Here is a 16,058-nt window from a genome sequence, read left to right on the forward strand (position 1 = left end):
TGTAAGCTATTTTATTCTGACAACAATAACAATAGGTTACCAATAATAAAAAAAATATATTTTAATATATTTACAATAATAATAACACCAATTATATGTTTATTGGTAGGTTATAGGTTATTTGCATGAAGGATAAAAAGTACACCACCAATATTTTGTTTATGCCTACTCATTATTTTCCCATCATGGCTTCTGAAAAAAAATATGATTTAACCTTCACAAAACCACTTCACATTGATGCGATCACAGTAGTCATCACTAGATTCATAACGCACCTTTATGGTGACATCACCACACCAATGCCCTGGTTAACTTGAGTCCAATCCCAGTCTTCTTTTCTTTCATTTGTAACAATATTATGTTCATTGGTACATGCATGTAGTTGCTGAGTTATTGCAGCTAAAGCCCAAAAGGTAGTCTGCAACTTACGAGGTAGAGCAGCGTATAGGCTACATAGCTAGCTTAGTGCACTGGAGGAAAGTTCAGTAACTTAGACCCACTGCAGTTGCAATACATTAAAGAACACAACTTTGTTATTGTCTTTTCCAGCACTTCATTTTGTTTTCAAAGTAGACGTTGAATAGACTTCTCTTTTGTGACAGTCCATGTTGCTGCATTAATATGTGGCCAATTTACATACGGCCAAGGCTACCCACTCAGTTTTGACAACGATATTCAGCCATCATTTGTTGCTTTGGGTCGTGGCAATTCTTTTGCGGCAGGCAACATTTGTTTTCTTTTGTGCCGAGGTGCAGCAGTTGAGGGCAGACGTGTGAAAGTGGCTGTTAGATTCTGCTTTTCATCCCTCTGACCTACGCTTTTGTGCCCGTCACCCTGGGAATGGCACGCCTCACTACTCTACTTTGAGAAGCTGAGAAGAGCGCCTTTGTTTCCCCCCTTTTTAAAGACACGCACAAAAATGTTCTCGGTTCCCCTGCTGCAAAAGCTACTTCAGGCCGGGACTCAGTTCACGAGTGCAATGCAGTTTGGCTTAGCCCAACCTTTGTTCCGTTTGTTGCAAATTACTAAACAGAGCACATATTATAGCCTACAGTTGATGCGTTTTGAACAAAAATATTATTATTGAGCGGGTAAAAAGCCTAGTTAATCTATTTAAAATTAGGGTAAATGTTTCCATCTCAGATTTTAGGACACAAAACTTTATGCAGCTCAGTCAAATAATAGGTTACTTGTAGTCTTGGGTTGAGTGAGGCCTACCGCACCGAAGTTGGAACCATGCAAAATATTGTACGCAATTGGAGAAAAAATAGGCCTACCAAATAATTACATGCATTATAATTTAGATTATCGTATTGTAGTAAATAACAACTATTACTAGTGGTAACAGCAATTGTACATAATAATCATTGTAATTATTTTGTTATCATTATTGTTGCCATTAGGCCCTATTACAATTATTCTTGTGTTGAATTGTATATTGTAGACTAATCATTTGGATTTTGTAGAGATTATCCTTTACATTAACATTTGCTTTGTCGCGTTATTAGTTTGGAATTAATCATTTGTATTTATGTTGTCTAGTCTGGTTTCATGACGTTGCATGAGGCAACCTGTCAAGATTATCCACACCCCATCAATATAGCCACCGAAACACATGATGACTGGACCGCTTTCTAAAAGGATTGGATTACTATACTCCTGCATCCTGAGAAGTTGTATCCCTCTTACGCGTATGCTTGCCTCTTTTGCCTGTCTACCTAATGATTCACTGCTTTGTGGACGCATAGAAGAACATTAGCATACATTATGAGTAAATCCGTGAATGTGTGTGGTCTGTCATTGCGAACTCTTCAAGCAGAAAGGTGGATCTCGGTGTTTGGAGAGTAGAATGGCCATCTATCAGGATAAGCCGCCATTATGTTTTCACACGTACATAATTGACTTATTGGTATTGTATACAGTTTCTAGACATTGTAATTTTTGAATTGTTCCCAAAGGTTGATCACATTTAACTCGTGGGTAAATGCGGTCAATTTTAGGTCACAATATTGGCCTGTACTCACAAGTTTAGACTTTTCTGAGAGACGGCTTGCAAACATCCTTAAATAAAGTGAAATAAATAGGCTAATGAATCTCAAATAATTAAGATACATATACAAAATCAAGTAGGCTTAGTGAAAATGCATTTAGTATGCATACAGTCTGGTCATTGCGAATTGTTTGTGAATTTACTGAGAAACAAGAAACTTGCCCATGCACGTGTAGAGTCGTGCGCAAATGGCCTAATATGTGTTGTTGAGTGTTTTACATTCTGACACAGAATCCAACAGATATAAAAAGCTCCAGTTACAATGGCATCACAATGGAACGGTATCTTAGTTGGACCATATTGCATATAGCCTACGCTTTTACAATAAAACGATACAACTTACCAGTGGTAAATTGAAGATGAGACTACATACAGTGTTCAATGATTTCAGTTGTTCAATTTACACCGTAGTCCTAAATGACACCCATTAGAAAAAAATGAGAACCATAACATGTCAACAAACAAAATCTACAAAGACAACACGGAGTAAATTGCAAGCCAGTGCCAAGCGATTATCCTGTCAAACATCATTGCTTTGTAGCTCTATTTGTAAATGTAAATTATTGACTAAGCACCCCTACGATGTCCACAAAGGTTTGCGCATACCTTCACAAGCCATAACCGAGTTCCATCACACTTCAAATCCGGTTGCTGTGCCTTTTCACCCCTTTGCTCTGTCTTCAAATGGAAATGATTTCTATTGGCTCAAGGTGTCCATGTAAATAGGTGTAAATGAAACCAGATTATGCCTCTTTCCGAGCTCCCTCCTCCCAAGGCGATTGTCATGTGATACCAAAGAAGTGGCCAATTAATGAAGCGCCTCTACAGGGGTCTTTTCTGCTCATGTCACCACATTAAACTATCAGACGGTTAGAGGAAGGACATGGAAGCAGCTACTTAGCTCATCTCGTCGTAAGGGGACGATATCGGCTCCGTTCATATGGTGGGGGAAATAAGCTACTGCCACTTGCTTAACTAAAGACCCGTCATCTGAGAGAACGGACCGGTTTCTGTTTTCATAGGACAGTTAACAAACGCTACAGTTAATACTAGTCGCACACCCTGACGAAGGCAACTAGTAAGTCTGTGCATCGCTTTGTGAACTTTCTTTAACTTTTACGCACGGAGTGGGAGCATTATTTTGTGTTCCAAGAAAAATGTGCGCCCCCAACGCATCGTTTTTTTGTCGTGCGTAATGTTGTTTTGAAGACTGCGACTTATCCACTAATGCATTTTGGACATATTTGAAGAGTATCCACACGTTGTTTGAGGGAGAACAGTGGGCTTGAGCCACCCTTTTATCTCAATTTGTTATTAGTCCAGCAGAATGCCTCGACCAGGGAGAAACACGTACAGTGACCAGAAACCACCGTACTCCTACATCTCCCTTACCGCTATGGCGATACAGAGTTGCCCAGAGAAGATGCTCCCTCTTAGTGAGATTTATAAATTCATCATGGACAGATTTCCATACTACAGAGAGAATACGCAACGGTGGCAGAACTCATTGCGACACAACTTGTCGTTTAACGACTGTTTCATCAAAATTCCAAGGCGACCGGACCAACCTGGCAAAGGGAGTTTCTGGGCTCTCCACCCTAGTTGCGGGGACATGTTCGAGAATGGAAGTTTCTTGAGACGCCGTAAACGCTTCAAGTTAATGATGACATCAGACCACTTAGCACCTAACAAACCGTCGGATGCTGCCCATTACCTGCAACAACAAGCTAAACTTAGACTGAGCGCTCTGGCAGCTTCTGGGACTCATCTTCCACAGATGTCAGGTTACAACATTGGAGTCCCTCACCAGACGTCCACTTTCAAGCACCCATTTGCTATCGAAAACATAATTGCCAGAGAGTACAAAATGCCCGGGGGACTTGCCTTTTCCACTATGCAGTCCATGTCTGCTGGCTATCCCCTGCATAACCAACTGACCACAGCCTGGCCCCACATGTACAGCACTAGCGTGATGGACACGGCAGCCCCCATCTCAATGGCCAGTGATTACTCTCCGTACGGGATGCCCCTCAAGTCTTTTTGCCACGGTGGACAGACTTTACCTGCCATTCCGGTGCCAATAAAGCCTACCATGGCCTCAGTGCCGGGTCTGTCAGCGCTTCCAGCTCACATTCCAGCTTTCCTTGCGAACTCGCCGCAGTCTTTAAGTCCTACATCCCCCCAAACAGCTACTAGCCAAAGCAGCCCTGCCACTCCAAGCGAAACTCTCACAAATCCATCCTCGGCATTGCAGTCAGTGGTTGCAGTCCACTGACAAGACGTTCGTGGGACTTGCATAAACTTCTTAAAATCATCCACTCCAAAGCAGTATTTTATTTGCAATTATCACAACCAAGACCGTGCAATATCTCGTCTATAAGGCAAGATGTTTGCGTTTTGTTGTTTATTGATGTACTTAGATGTTTTAATGGAGCATTGTTGTGGCAGTTGCTATGTCTATTTATGACACCTGTGTTAGCCGACATCATCTCACAACTTTTCAGGTAAATTCTTTAATTACCAAGTTATCCTCAAAAGCACTGAAATGTTATCTCTCTGAATATTCTTGCTCTGTAATGCAAAGCCTCCAAAATTGAAAATCACAATCTTTTAATTTCTTTTTGCAATCACAAGATCAATTGGTGGCTGATATTAAATAAAGTCTGTTTTAGGTACTCATTGGCTATTATATTTTTTCCTTGTCATGGTACAAGGGGAGAAAAAAAATACGGAAAGCAACTATTAGATAATTTATTGGCAATCCACAGCCCACGATTAGAACAACTCGGCAAAACTAAGTGACATGTAACTACCTTACAAATCCGCATTTCAATTAGTATACCAAATAGCTTCAGTTTCAATTGTTTATATTTGGTTTATATAAATTCACTTGAAATTAACAATCAAAGCTATGACATAAAAAAATAAAACATTCAAAACATATTTATTATAAAGGTTGAGGTTTTTGAAAATTTGGAAATAAATACATGAACGTAAGAATATTGAAATGTGTAAAATGCACTTTTTAGTTAGACGTTTTTGATTATCTGTAGCCTAGATTACAGATCGTTAGTTGCTATGTGGACCATATAATTTAAAAACCGTGGTAAACTTTAAATGCTGTATATTTGTACGTTCTCTGTATAGATTAAAGCATGTTTCCAAACGTTGTGTTGTATTTGCTGCCAGCATGCGTGCTTTTTAAGTGTGCATTGTGTCTGCAATAAATTATTGGTCATCAAGAGATTTTCCCATTAAAATGTGCATACATATTATGTTATCTTAATGTGTATTCTTAATAATTTGACTATGGCTAACACACAAGCACACACACACATACATATTTAACTTTCTTGAAGTTGTAACGTTCATGTCAAAGATATTGCAAAAGGCAAAAGCAAATCCTTTAGCATGAATTGTTGCAGATGATCCTACTATAAACTGAAATATCTCTCTCCATGACCACGCTGTTCTGATAGAACCAAGCATGTTATGAGCACACGAAATTTCGTTCATTCAACAGTTTAAAATAGCCTACAGATTGTTTTGACTTAGGGAGTCAAATGGCCTTTATTAAGTATGGATTTTTCATTTACTATTGAAGTTTAAGGAACTTTCAAGGCAATATAAATATCATAATAATTCCATCCATATTGACAACATGTTACTTTAACATTTGGTTATGTAAGTATATACAATATTTGAGAATAAAAAAAGAAGTTTCCTATTTCATATATTTAGTTTCTTCTATTTCCCAAAAAGTTTTTTATAGAGGTATTTAATAACCTTCAAATAACGTTACACTTAGACCGATATGCTTCATACTGAACCTTATTCAAGAATATTAACAAATATATTAGAATTCCTAGTGTATACTGATGATACCGAATAAGTGCTTCAATCCACTTCATTTACTCAAATTCACTTGAATGGACAATTCGAAGAATGGCAAACTTCGACTGGGCCACCGGTGTAGATTTAGCCTGTTTTCAAAGAGACAAAAAGACTGATTTTCTCAAACACATTGCTGACTGAGGGATTTGGAAACGAGTTTAGAAACCTATTTGGAATTTAAATGTGCCCCTCCCCCTCCACTTCTTTTGATTCTGTCTGTTTGGACAGTGTTGGCATTTTTAGACCGTGCCAATGTTTACAAGTTCATAAAAGTAACTCATTTTGTAATGCCTTTTCATTATTTAAACTTTCAATGAATAATGATATAGCTTACATTATTTGTAAATATGTATATTAAAATGATGAAATAACGAATTCTTAATCGTTCAAGGTGGGAATTTGCCATGTTTTGAGAACAATTGCTTCCAGTTATGGCAGTGAAATATTGTTCTTTGTGTACATCTTCAACTTATTTAAGTTGTTGCCATTTGTTCAGTTGAAATTTTGGCATGAACCAGTAAATATGTGTTTACCTGTGAGAGTTTGAGTGTCTGTGATTGTGTGTATGTACAAGAGCGAGAGAGAGAATGAGAGAAGCAGTAGTATCTGTAACTGATCTGTACTTGTCCTTAAAACATTTGGTGGAAGTTTTATAATTTCCAGATGCTGGTTGCTTAGGGCAAAGCTTTCTCTCCCAATTTAAATGTATGTGTCCTCACACTCTGACCTTGCATGACTGTACATTTTGAAATGTACGTAGGGGGACACTTGACAGCAGTCTATATCCTTAATGCCCTAAGTACAACTTTCTTCTCCCAATGAGGTGTATTTGCACTGTAAGCTTTGTTGTGTAATCAAGTGAATTAAGTTGGTGTCCTCAACTGCTGCATGATCCATTCACGGAAAGATGAAGGTTATGCGATGTTATGCGAGGCAGATCTTGAAATATAGCCCATCCTGTACAAACCTCAATGTTGTGGTTTAATTAAAATAATTCATTAAAGTGCTGGTCCATCCAAGATAATTAGTACGCATAATTTATGCAGCGCTTAATGCATGAGGGCAGTGGCCTGAATAATGAACTCAACTTTACCTTAAGTAGGGAGAGATGGAATGGACAAGAACCTGTTATTTATAATATGTTTATAGTGAGTGGTGCTTATGATGAAAGAGGTGGAAATAATTATTTAGCACTCTGCCAGAGATTCAGGTTTTCATGAAAATACAAATTTAAATTGTGAGATTATTTATGTGGTTTATGAAAAAAATGCCTGTAGGCCCCAAACAAATGAAATAAACTGCCAATGAGAAGTATAGATATTTACATGACCATCAATCTCTGGTGGATTATAGATGCAAGAGAATTAATAAATAATATGGTGAGACAAAACAAACGGCTTCACTTAATTTGAGGGTTTAGAGGCAAGTACGGAAGCAACAGATCATGTATGCGTATGTTAATAAACCAGGAAATAGATCTTTTAGAAAAGCCTGTCAGTCATTGGCTAAAAGATTTCTTCTTTGGTTCCAAACTTGTGGCAGTGATAAATTGCAGTTAATAATACATTTTCTACTGATTTACGATATGTGAACTTTACAAACCAAGTGGATGATAAACAGGGATTTTATTCATATCTATTATTTATGTAATTTTCAAATATTACACTCCCACAGTTGCAAGAGCCAAAATGTCAAATTCCAACATTAAACAATTACTTGCAATGTTTATTGTGGGCATTTTGTTGATCAAATAATATTTACTTTGGATGCCAGCAGGTACACTCCAAAATAAATAAAGGCTGTAATTCATTTTCAAAACCAACAGCTCCTTGCCACATGCTCATCAATATCCTGTGGATGTAATGAGGAAATGCGCTGATGCGAATACTTTTGCGTCTTTATTATGACCATCACCTATAGAACAAATCAAGACTTGAGGACGAAGCAATTATTGTGAAACGAGTTAAGGCTAGTTTTGAAATGGTTCTGCTAAATGTGTCTGGTTTTGAGAGTGCCTCACCTTTTCCAACATTATACATTCCCTAACGTGTTTGCTTAGTCATTGCTATTTGTTAGCGTTCTATTAGGCCTAGGCCTATGATTAAGCAATCATTTGTATTATTTTCAGAACTCTTCTGCAGGTAAGACTGTACTGGTTATGACATGACAGAATGTAGGGGGAGATAAAGAGAAGATGGGGACTACATCCCACAAAGGGATGAAGGTCCAGACTCGCCAAACACCCATGTATGCATGAAATTACAATGTCAACATTTGATTCATGCTGCCAGGCTGTGAAAGCGAAACAAATTAGGCCAGTGGGTGGCAGTTCCAATATTAGCCAAAGAAGATAAGTTAAACGGTCATCTTCAGTTCTGTGGCCTTTCCCCTCCCCAATGTCAACACCATTAGGGATCTATAACACTTGTCAAGCTAATGATAAATGCTATATGTATTCTGAACAAGCATTTACACCTTGAATTACAGTCTTTAAAATCACAATCCTTTGATAAACAATTATTTCCACCAGAAAGGTAAACTTTATTTTCATAGTATTCTACTCCATTTGTTTTATAATGTATTATATGCATTAATATATTTCTTTACCTTGTGTGAAGTTTTGCCCAGGAATTTTATTTATTTATATTTTACTCATGTGGCATATGGTCAAAACACAATGAGGAGAGCACTTCTTTAGAATAGAAAGAAACCCATTGAAGTACCCTTATGTAGCAGTAGGATAAAAGTAAACACTATCAAGTTTGTTGAGAGCTCTGAATTAACAGCAGGGACTGTCTGGCCAGCCATAAGGGATTAGCCAGTTAACACTACCCCATGGCCAAGACAATTGTGTGCCATCAATGCGTATAGGCCTTTCAAAGCGTTGCCAAGATACGAACACTGTTAACATAAAAATCTCAGTTTCTGTCCACATGCATTTTGTGGCAAAACAACTAACACAAATGGCATTGTTTGACATACTTTCTAGCATACCATTATTGACTTTCATGTCAGAAAAGGGGAACGGCATATTGTTGAGCCGATGAGTTTAAAGTTCAAAGTGTTAGAGTAGTTTAAAAATGCTTGGATGGTATCTGTCCTGTTTGAACAATGAAATCTGTGGGGTTGAGTGACCGATTGCCAATGTGGTAGGCCGTGCCACAGCCCAGAACACAGCAAGATCTTGGGGCTGCTTGCCATCCAAGTGAGAACTCCAGCAGCAGCCCTTCTGCTTTCATCCCACAGAACACTTCATGCAGAGGGGACAGGAGGGATAGAGTTAGCACTGGCTCCCACACAGTGAGAACCGGAGGGAGAAAGAGACTCCTGCAGATCCCAATGTGTGTTCTGGTATTCAAACCATACCCTGTGGAGCTGTTTCGAAAGTGAAGGCACACACAATCCACCCAAAGTGAGATAATGGATTTTCCCACCAAAGGGGAGGCAAATCTCTTAACCCCATTTAGTAAACACAACTAAATGGTACTGCTATGCCTTTCTTAGTAGAATGGTCACAACCTCAAATATGTGACCATGCTTGCAGAATTAAACCTCTGAATGCAACGTTTTGCCTAAGGTGTTTTGTTTAACCTCTTCTAAGATGCATTTGATCTTCTTTGGACTAAGGATGGTACAAGCCCAACATTGCTCAAATGTAGTGCATAACATAAAATCCACCCAGCAAAAATCTGTATCAATTTAGCACAAGGTTTTGTGATTACAGTTTGACCACCAGAACCCCATGGCACGTCAGGCATTATTGTTGCTGAACTGTTATTGAAGTATTTTATCCCTGTATGTGCGTGAAAACTTGTAGAGATGTAGAGTTTGTGGAGATGCCCTCAAGGTCAAACATGTTCTCAGTATGAAACCGACACAAGTTCTCACATCTGATGAGTTTCAGAGCTGACTTCAGGCATAGGGCAAGCTTAACCGTGATTCCAGTACATGAGGAACGATTGCTGACAGGGCCTGAAGCATCACTGAACATTCATCATCCCCTTGGCTCCAGTCAGCCTCACTGCTGTCTGGAAATGTATGTTATCCAATCACACTTCTCAGTTTTTTACCCTTTCAATTGCCTCACCTCAATCACCATAGTAAGAACTTCTCTGTTTGTCTGTCTACCTGCTGACGATTGGATGAAAGGGTAATGGGAGGATGAAGTAACTGACATGAGAGGGGCTCTGATTTATTGTTTTCAAATTGATGTATTCATGATAACTGCGGGTCAGTATTTAGAATCAGTATTGTTCTATTAAGCCACAACAAGAGTAAATAGACACGTGGCTTCCATGTAGAAAAGTTCAGCACCTTTCACATGTTACTTCCTTGACATTTAAACATTTCAATCCTCTTACCCCACTATATTTAAGACTCTCGGACATTACATGGTGGTTGGTTAACTCACATCTTGCAGAAATGTAGTTTACAAGTTACTGCACGCAAATTCATGGAAATGTTTCAATTATATCCTACATGTTTTGGAATTCCCCAAAATGTCCTCACCTTTCCCTTTGTTGTCTGAGAAAATTTACTAAATTGGTTTAGTGTGTTTTATCCATTTGGAATCAACACCCCCCTATTAATGGAGCTGTTACGCTCACTTGACACCCAGTTGTTTGAGCATTAAAGTTCCTCACTTCTATTTGCAAAGAGGTGTTATGGTGATAACAGGTTCTGTGGATTCTAGTACCCCACTCTCTCCCCTGCAGCGACTGCATGACAAGTTAATTTATGACCTGTCCTGGAATCTTATCTCCCCTCATACAACCATAAACTAACACTTGCAGAGCACTTCAAAGGTGCTTTGGGAACCAGAGGTGACAAAAGGTATCACATTGCTGTGAGCAAGATCTACAGAAAGATTAGATGTTGTAGTCAAAGGTCCTGGTGCAGAGAATGAGTGTGGACCCTGGATTGAACCTCATGGCACTACAGCTGGAGGAGACCTATTTGACCTGAGGTGATTTGATGAGTTTTGACAGGAAAAACCTCCACCCACCTCACTAGACAATAGTGGGTCACACCAACACCTGAAGAAAAAGAGGCAGTAAACAAAATCGAATTGTTGCTAAAAACAGCTGGTATCTTGTGAAGATTGGGGCTGATGAATCTTAGCTACAGCTAATTTATTGTGTTTCTTTTTATGTGATGCCAGAAAAAATAATTTCAGGCATGCAATGTCAAGTTTAAAAACTAACTGAAGAACTTGGTTCTATGAGAAAAGTAGTTGTTTAAATGGGGGGTTAATTCCCTGTTTTACATTGCAAAAGGTCCAACTTCCTCTTGCCATTGATGCATCTGTTTTTGATCTAATCTCAAATTGTTCTGTCAAATTCTCAGGAACAGTAAAATCCTGTTTTCCTCCTTTTGTTGTTGTGATAATCTCTACTGCTTGAATTCCACTTTGTTCTTTTGTTTCATTGTCTACAAACTCTGTGTGAGGTTAATTAGCAATGACTGGTGTGTTCCTGGGTTGTATTCAATAATCTTGCTTTGAAGGTTGATAATCTTCATTTTGTTACAACACATTTGGTTAAGTACTGATAGGATTGATTGTTCAAACTTTTGTTTGTATTCTTGAATGGGATTCTCATCTAAATTTGCTGTTATGTTTCACTGTAATGTAGACCCCCTGGGGTGGAAAAGATTGGATGAGTTTGTTAGTGTGTTGTCTGTTGCTGAATTTCTGTCATGAGAAAACTGTAAAAATATGCTGAGTTTGCAATATGTTGTTTGGTTTGTCTGACCAGCTGGCTAAATCAGAGCCAAATGTTATGACTGCAAATGTTTATAATTCATTGATACAGATTCATGATAAAATTCACAAGATCCCCTCTTTTGTGGATAAAAAAGCTTAATGCTGAGTACAAATAACCTGGAGAAGTAAATTACTATATGTCACTGAATCTATACCATATATCAATCATATCATGACCATATCAAGTCACATGTTTAACTGACTGATTTGTCTGTGATTCTAGTGGCATTGTGCATTCACACTCTGTATCCCCTTGTGTCCTAATTTATGTTATGTAAGTAATTTACCTTCCCTTTGGCTGTTTTTAAGTTTCAGTTTCATTGGAGATCTACATTAGTCCCTTAATTCCTAGACTACAAAGTCTCTGTGGACACAACATCATTCGGAATCCATCTGTCCTTGTTTTTGTTCCTGGAGAACACATGATGTAAAGACACTACTACAATTATCTAGCTTTCTACGTAAAAAGCAAAAGAATGTAATCACATTAAAAGCTCTTCATATCATGTGACGGACACCTGCCTTTTCTGCAGAGAGCTGATCTATTGCCATGGAATGCATTCAAGAACTATCTTGTAGCTATCATGTAAAGAAGCAATTAAACATCTAATTATTTGTTAGATTTATTTTTTTGTATTAATAATATAACAGTATTATATTAGATAGAGTATCTGACAAATAAAGATGGCCAACAGATGAACCCAAGCAGAAATCACAGATAGGAAAAGCCCCACCTTCTCGTAAACAGAGCGTGAATCCAAATGCCAGTAGCGTTTTCTTGCTAGTAGCCTATGTATTGAGACAGATTACACTGTTTCTCCAGGTATAATTAATCATGTGTTACTCCCTATGTTAAGTATTCATGAATTAGTGTCTTACGGACGAGGTGTGACACCTGGTGTCTATTCTCCTGTAGAAAACAGTCACTAATTAGTAAGCCCCCTTATCAGGAAGGCAACCCCACGCCTCCGCAATCTCAGTGAAAGACGTGCCCGCAGTGAGGTGGAATAACAGACCCGTCGAATGGAGAGGAGGCTGATGACACAAAGTGCGTGGAGCTTCTCCGTGAAGAGGCACGTAGGTTATTTACGTTGATTAATTAATTCATGCGATGATGAAATGACACGAAAGAGGGCTTGTACAGTAAGCTAGTCGTCAATAAGCCATAAAGGGAGCTGCCACATCACTGCAAGGGGGCATGAGTATTTAGGAGGTACTGTGGAAGAAATTGGGATTTCCTGTGTGCTTACATTATTCACTAATCAATATAACTAGTCATTGGATACTAGTTAGTATGTTCTCATGTAAGCTTGCTATTAATAAGAGTAGATGGTGTCTATGTGTCAGGGTTAATAGATGTTCGTGATCAGGAGAAAGTACTGGGTAAACGTCCTTGGTCATGACTACAAGGAGAGCGCCAACTATGATCTCTCTAGTCTGAGTGGTCATGTGTTGGGAGCTGTGAATCTCTTCCTCTGAGACTGTTGTAACGTCATTACAGCCTGACTGTCACTAACTATGTTTACATTCCTGTGCCCTATAAAAGATGGTCCTCCGGCTTTCAGAGCTGAGAGAGACATGATTGAGACCTAAGCCTGGTGTTGTGTGGTCATTTATTGTCGAGGTCTGGTTTTCTCTCCCAATCTGCAGATTGATAATACTTATTAAAATCCAGAACTCAACTGAACTTAGTCACTCCGTTTATGAAGAGACGGACAAAACACTTTCTTCATCAGTACACAATCACAACAACAAGAGCAGGCGACTAAAAATAACGCTGAAAATTGAAAATGTCAATAATTTGTTCTAGACAGTTTTTTTCTTCTTCGGTTCCATCGAACTATGACCACAGTGCTGAAAACTGGGGGGGATTGAGGTAATGTATGACGCATACTTATCATTCACTCTGGTTTTTGTTTGAGTGTTTTTGTGTGTATTTGAGTGCCATTTGAGAATGTTGGTGAATATCTAGTCTGGTTTTTATTACAGTGAACCTGGATGTCAGAGGCTGGACTTTCCCACTGATTGCATGCTTAATGGCCAAAGGGAGTCAAGGCAACTTCCCAACAGTGTCCCTGTCTGCAGGTGCACCCTGGGAAGGGGGCTGCCTGTCACCTGCCTGGGGTGGGCGTGGGAAAAGTAAATGACACTAATTCATTGGCAATAAAAAGTAACCCACCTCCTCCTCCTCTTCTTCCCCATCCCCACTCGTCACCTCCCTGTTCCTAAACGGTGCTGTGCTCAGTGCCTCCCCTCCAACAGCTCCCCATGGCTAATTGTCATACAAGCATGGGAGGAAACTACTGCTGTGCTAGCTGCCAGCCTCCCAAAAAGTGCAAATAAGCATCCAAGTAACAAACAATAGAAGGCAAGGGCGCCATGTACTGAAAGCTTTGCGGCAACTCACAGGGTCCTTGGAATCAAGAAACTTAGCACCATGGAATAGGGTCAAGCAACATACTAAACAAATGTATTGACTTTAGTTCGCTGCCACAGAGGCAAATAAATCGTTATGCACATAGGGTTATGACTACAGAGGCTCTTGCTTGTCTTGTTATATAGGTCACACTCAAAGAATCCAAATGAATCACCTCTAGCTGAAGGGATGATTTATTCAAACACTGGCAACCAATTCGCATGACAACAGATTGCAACTTGGTAAACTGCCACGACAACGGGATGGCAACAGATAACAAACCTGGGAAGAGCCTGTTCTCTCCATTTAAACAATGGAAGTAAGAAAAAAGCTTCAAGATAAAACATAGAAATCATAGTAAAACACGTTATTTGACAAGATTCCAGGCCAAAATGTTTTTTTTTAACTTGTTCCGTGCACCCATCATCTTGCTAAAACAGAATAGCTCGGTGTAAGCTAGAATATCTCTGTGTAAGCCACTGACTCATTGTGTGACTCTGAGCAAGTCACTTAACCTCCTTGTACTCCGTCTGTCTGGTGAGACGTAGTTGTAAGTGACTTTGCAGCTAATGTATAGTTCACAGACCCTAGTCGTCTGCTAAATAAAAATAAAAAAAATAATTAAGAGAAGGAGTCCTGTGGGAAAATGCTGCTCTTCTCGAGTGCAACTAGAACAGTACATTTCAGACATTCTTTTTAGTGGTTGTAGCATGCTGGCTGTGATTGATACTGCCTCAATGCCCTGTGGCTACGAGTGAATTGTGAACTCGTTTTTCAGAGTTCGGATCTATCTCAACAACTACAGAAGAGGCCCGCTTGCAGATCTGGTGTTGAGCGAGGAAACCTCACTTGGAAATATACATTTGAATCAATTTCAGTGACAAGGCAAACATCTAATCAGATTGCAACATTTTGACTCTTTGATTTCAGCAGTGTGTCCTCTGTGGACAACACTACATTTTTGTTGACTTTGAAAATGATTATGCTCCACCTGCTCTTTGAGGTTTGTTCCTCTCTGAACCTCAGACAAAAAGTCGAAGTTCCCCCACAGGTGAGGGATTCAAAAGCTCTGGAAAACTGGGCTAAGAATGTTCTACATACTCATTGACTTGACAGCATTTGACTGCACTGAGTAAGAGCAGCCAGACAATTGCAACACTTTGTGTATATCACTGTCATCTATGTGGAGGTATGCACCTAAAGAGTTGAGTCTAGCCACAACATTGAGCAATGACATTTTTGCTTTTGCTGTGCTGCTACTCTTATGTGATGCAAGGCTGACAAAATTAGATATAATCCTATATTTTGTTGTCACTGTGCTGTCAAAATGGATGGGGCCTCCACCTGCCAACACACACATGCACACCGCCCACACACACACACAAACACACACACACTGTACCATGCGACAGCTGAAGCTCCAGCTTGTCCCTGCAGAGAGGGGTTGATGCAGGGTCCTCAGCCACACATCACGGCGCTTTGCAGCTTCCCACACCTTGTTTCGGCCTGGGGGCCTGGGGTCTGTGTGGGCCGTAAATTGTTTGGCCCAGTGACCACAAATCAGGGCTGAGAACAGGCATGCGTCTTCAAAGGGTGGGCCTCTTTCATTGGTTTTACGGCCCCACCGTGAACAAGTTAGACATGGCCACTGTCCCTGCACCTGGACCCATTATCAAGTAACAAGGATGATCTCCTCTCCAGAGAGGGGAAAGACATTCAAATGTACAAGGAGAAGATTAGGCTGATTCAATCTCCTTTTCCCCCCAAAAAAGAGAATGAAAAAAAAGAAAGGAGACCCTTGGACTTCAAAACAGGGCCGCTCTCGTTGCTTCTGCTCTGGGAGAGTGAATAGGGAGAGGAGATAAAAAAAACAGGGTGCATTCATTGTGTATCCTAAGTGCTAATTCAGAACTTATTCCACTAATGCACTTGTG

At 39.5% G+C, this 16,058-nt stretch overlaps 1 protein-coding gene across 1 annotated transcript; it reads left to right on the forward strand.

Annotated features, from left to right (window-relative positions):
- The first annotated feature begins 2,923 nt into the window (after window positions 1-2,923).
- Window positions 2,924-6,155, forward strand: LOC134027973 (forkhead box protein B1-like). The gene has a single exon (XM_062471250.1). It carries the CDS (start codon window positions 3,378-3,380, stop codon window positions 4,323-4,325), a length of 948 nt encoding a protein of 315 aa, XP_062327234.1. The 5' UTR covers window positions 2,924-3,377; the 3' UTR covers window positions 4,326-6,155.
- Window positions 6,156-16,058: the final 9,903 nt, after the last annotated feature.

This window comes from Osmerus eperlanus, chromosome 10, assembly GCF_963692335.1.
Source record: "Osmerus eperlanus chromosome 10, fOsmEpe2.1, whole genome shotgun sequence".
Classification (NCBI taxonomy): Eukaryota; Metazoa; Chordata; class Actinopteri; order Osmeriformes; family Osmeridae; genus Osmerus; species Osmerus eperlanus.

Coding starts and splice junctions, on each gene's coding strand:
- LOC134027973 (XM_062471250.1), top strand. CDS start 3,378: ATGCCTCGACCAGGGAGAAACACGTACAGTGACCAGAAACCACCGTAC.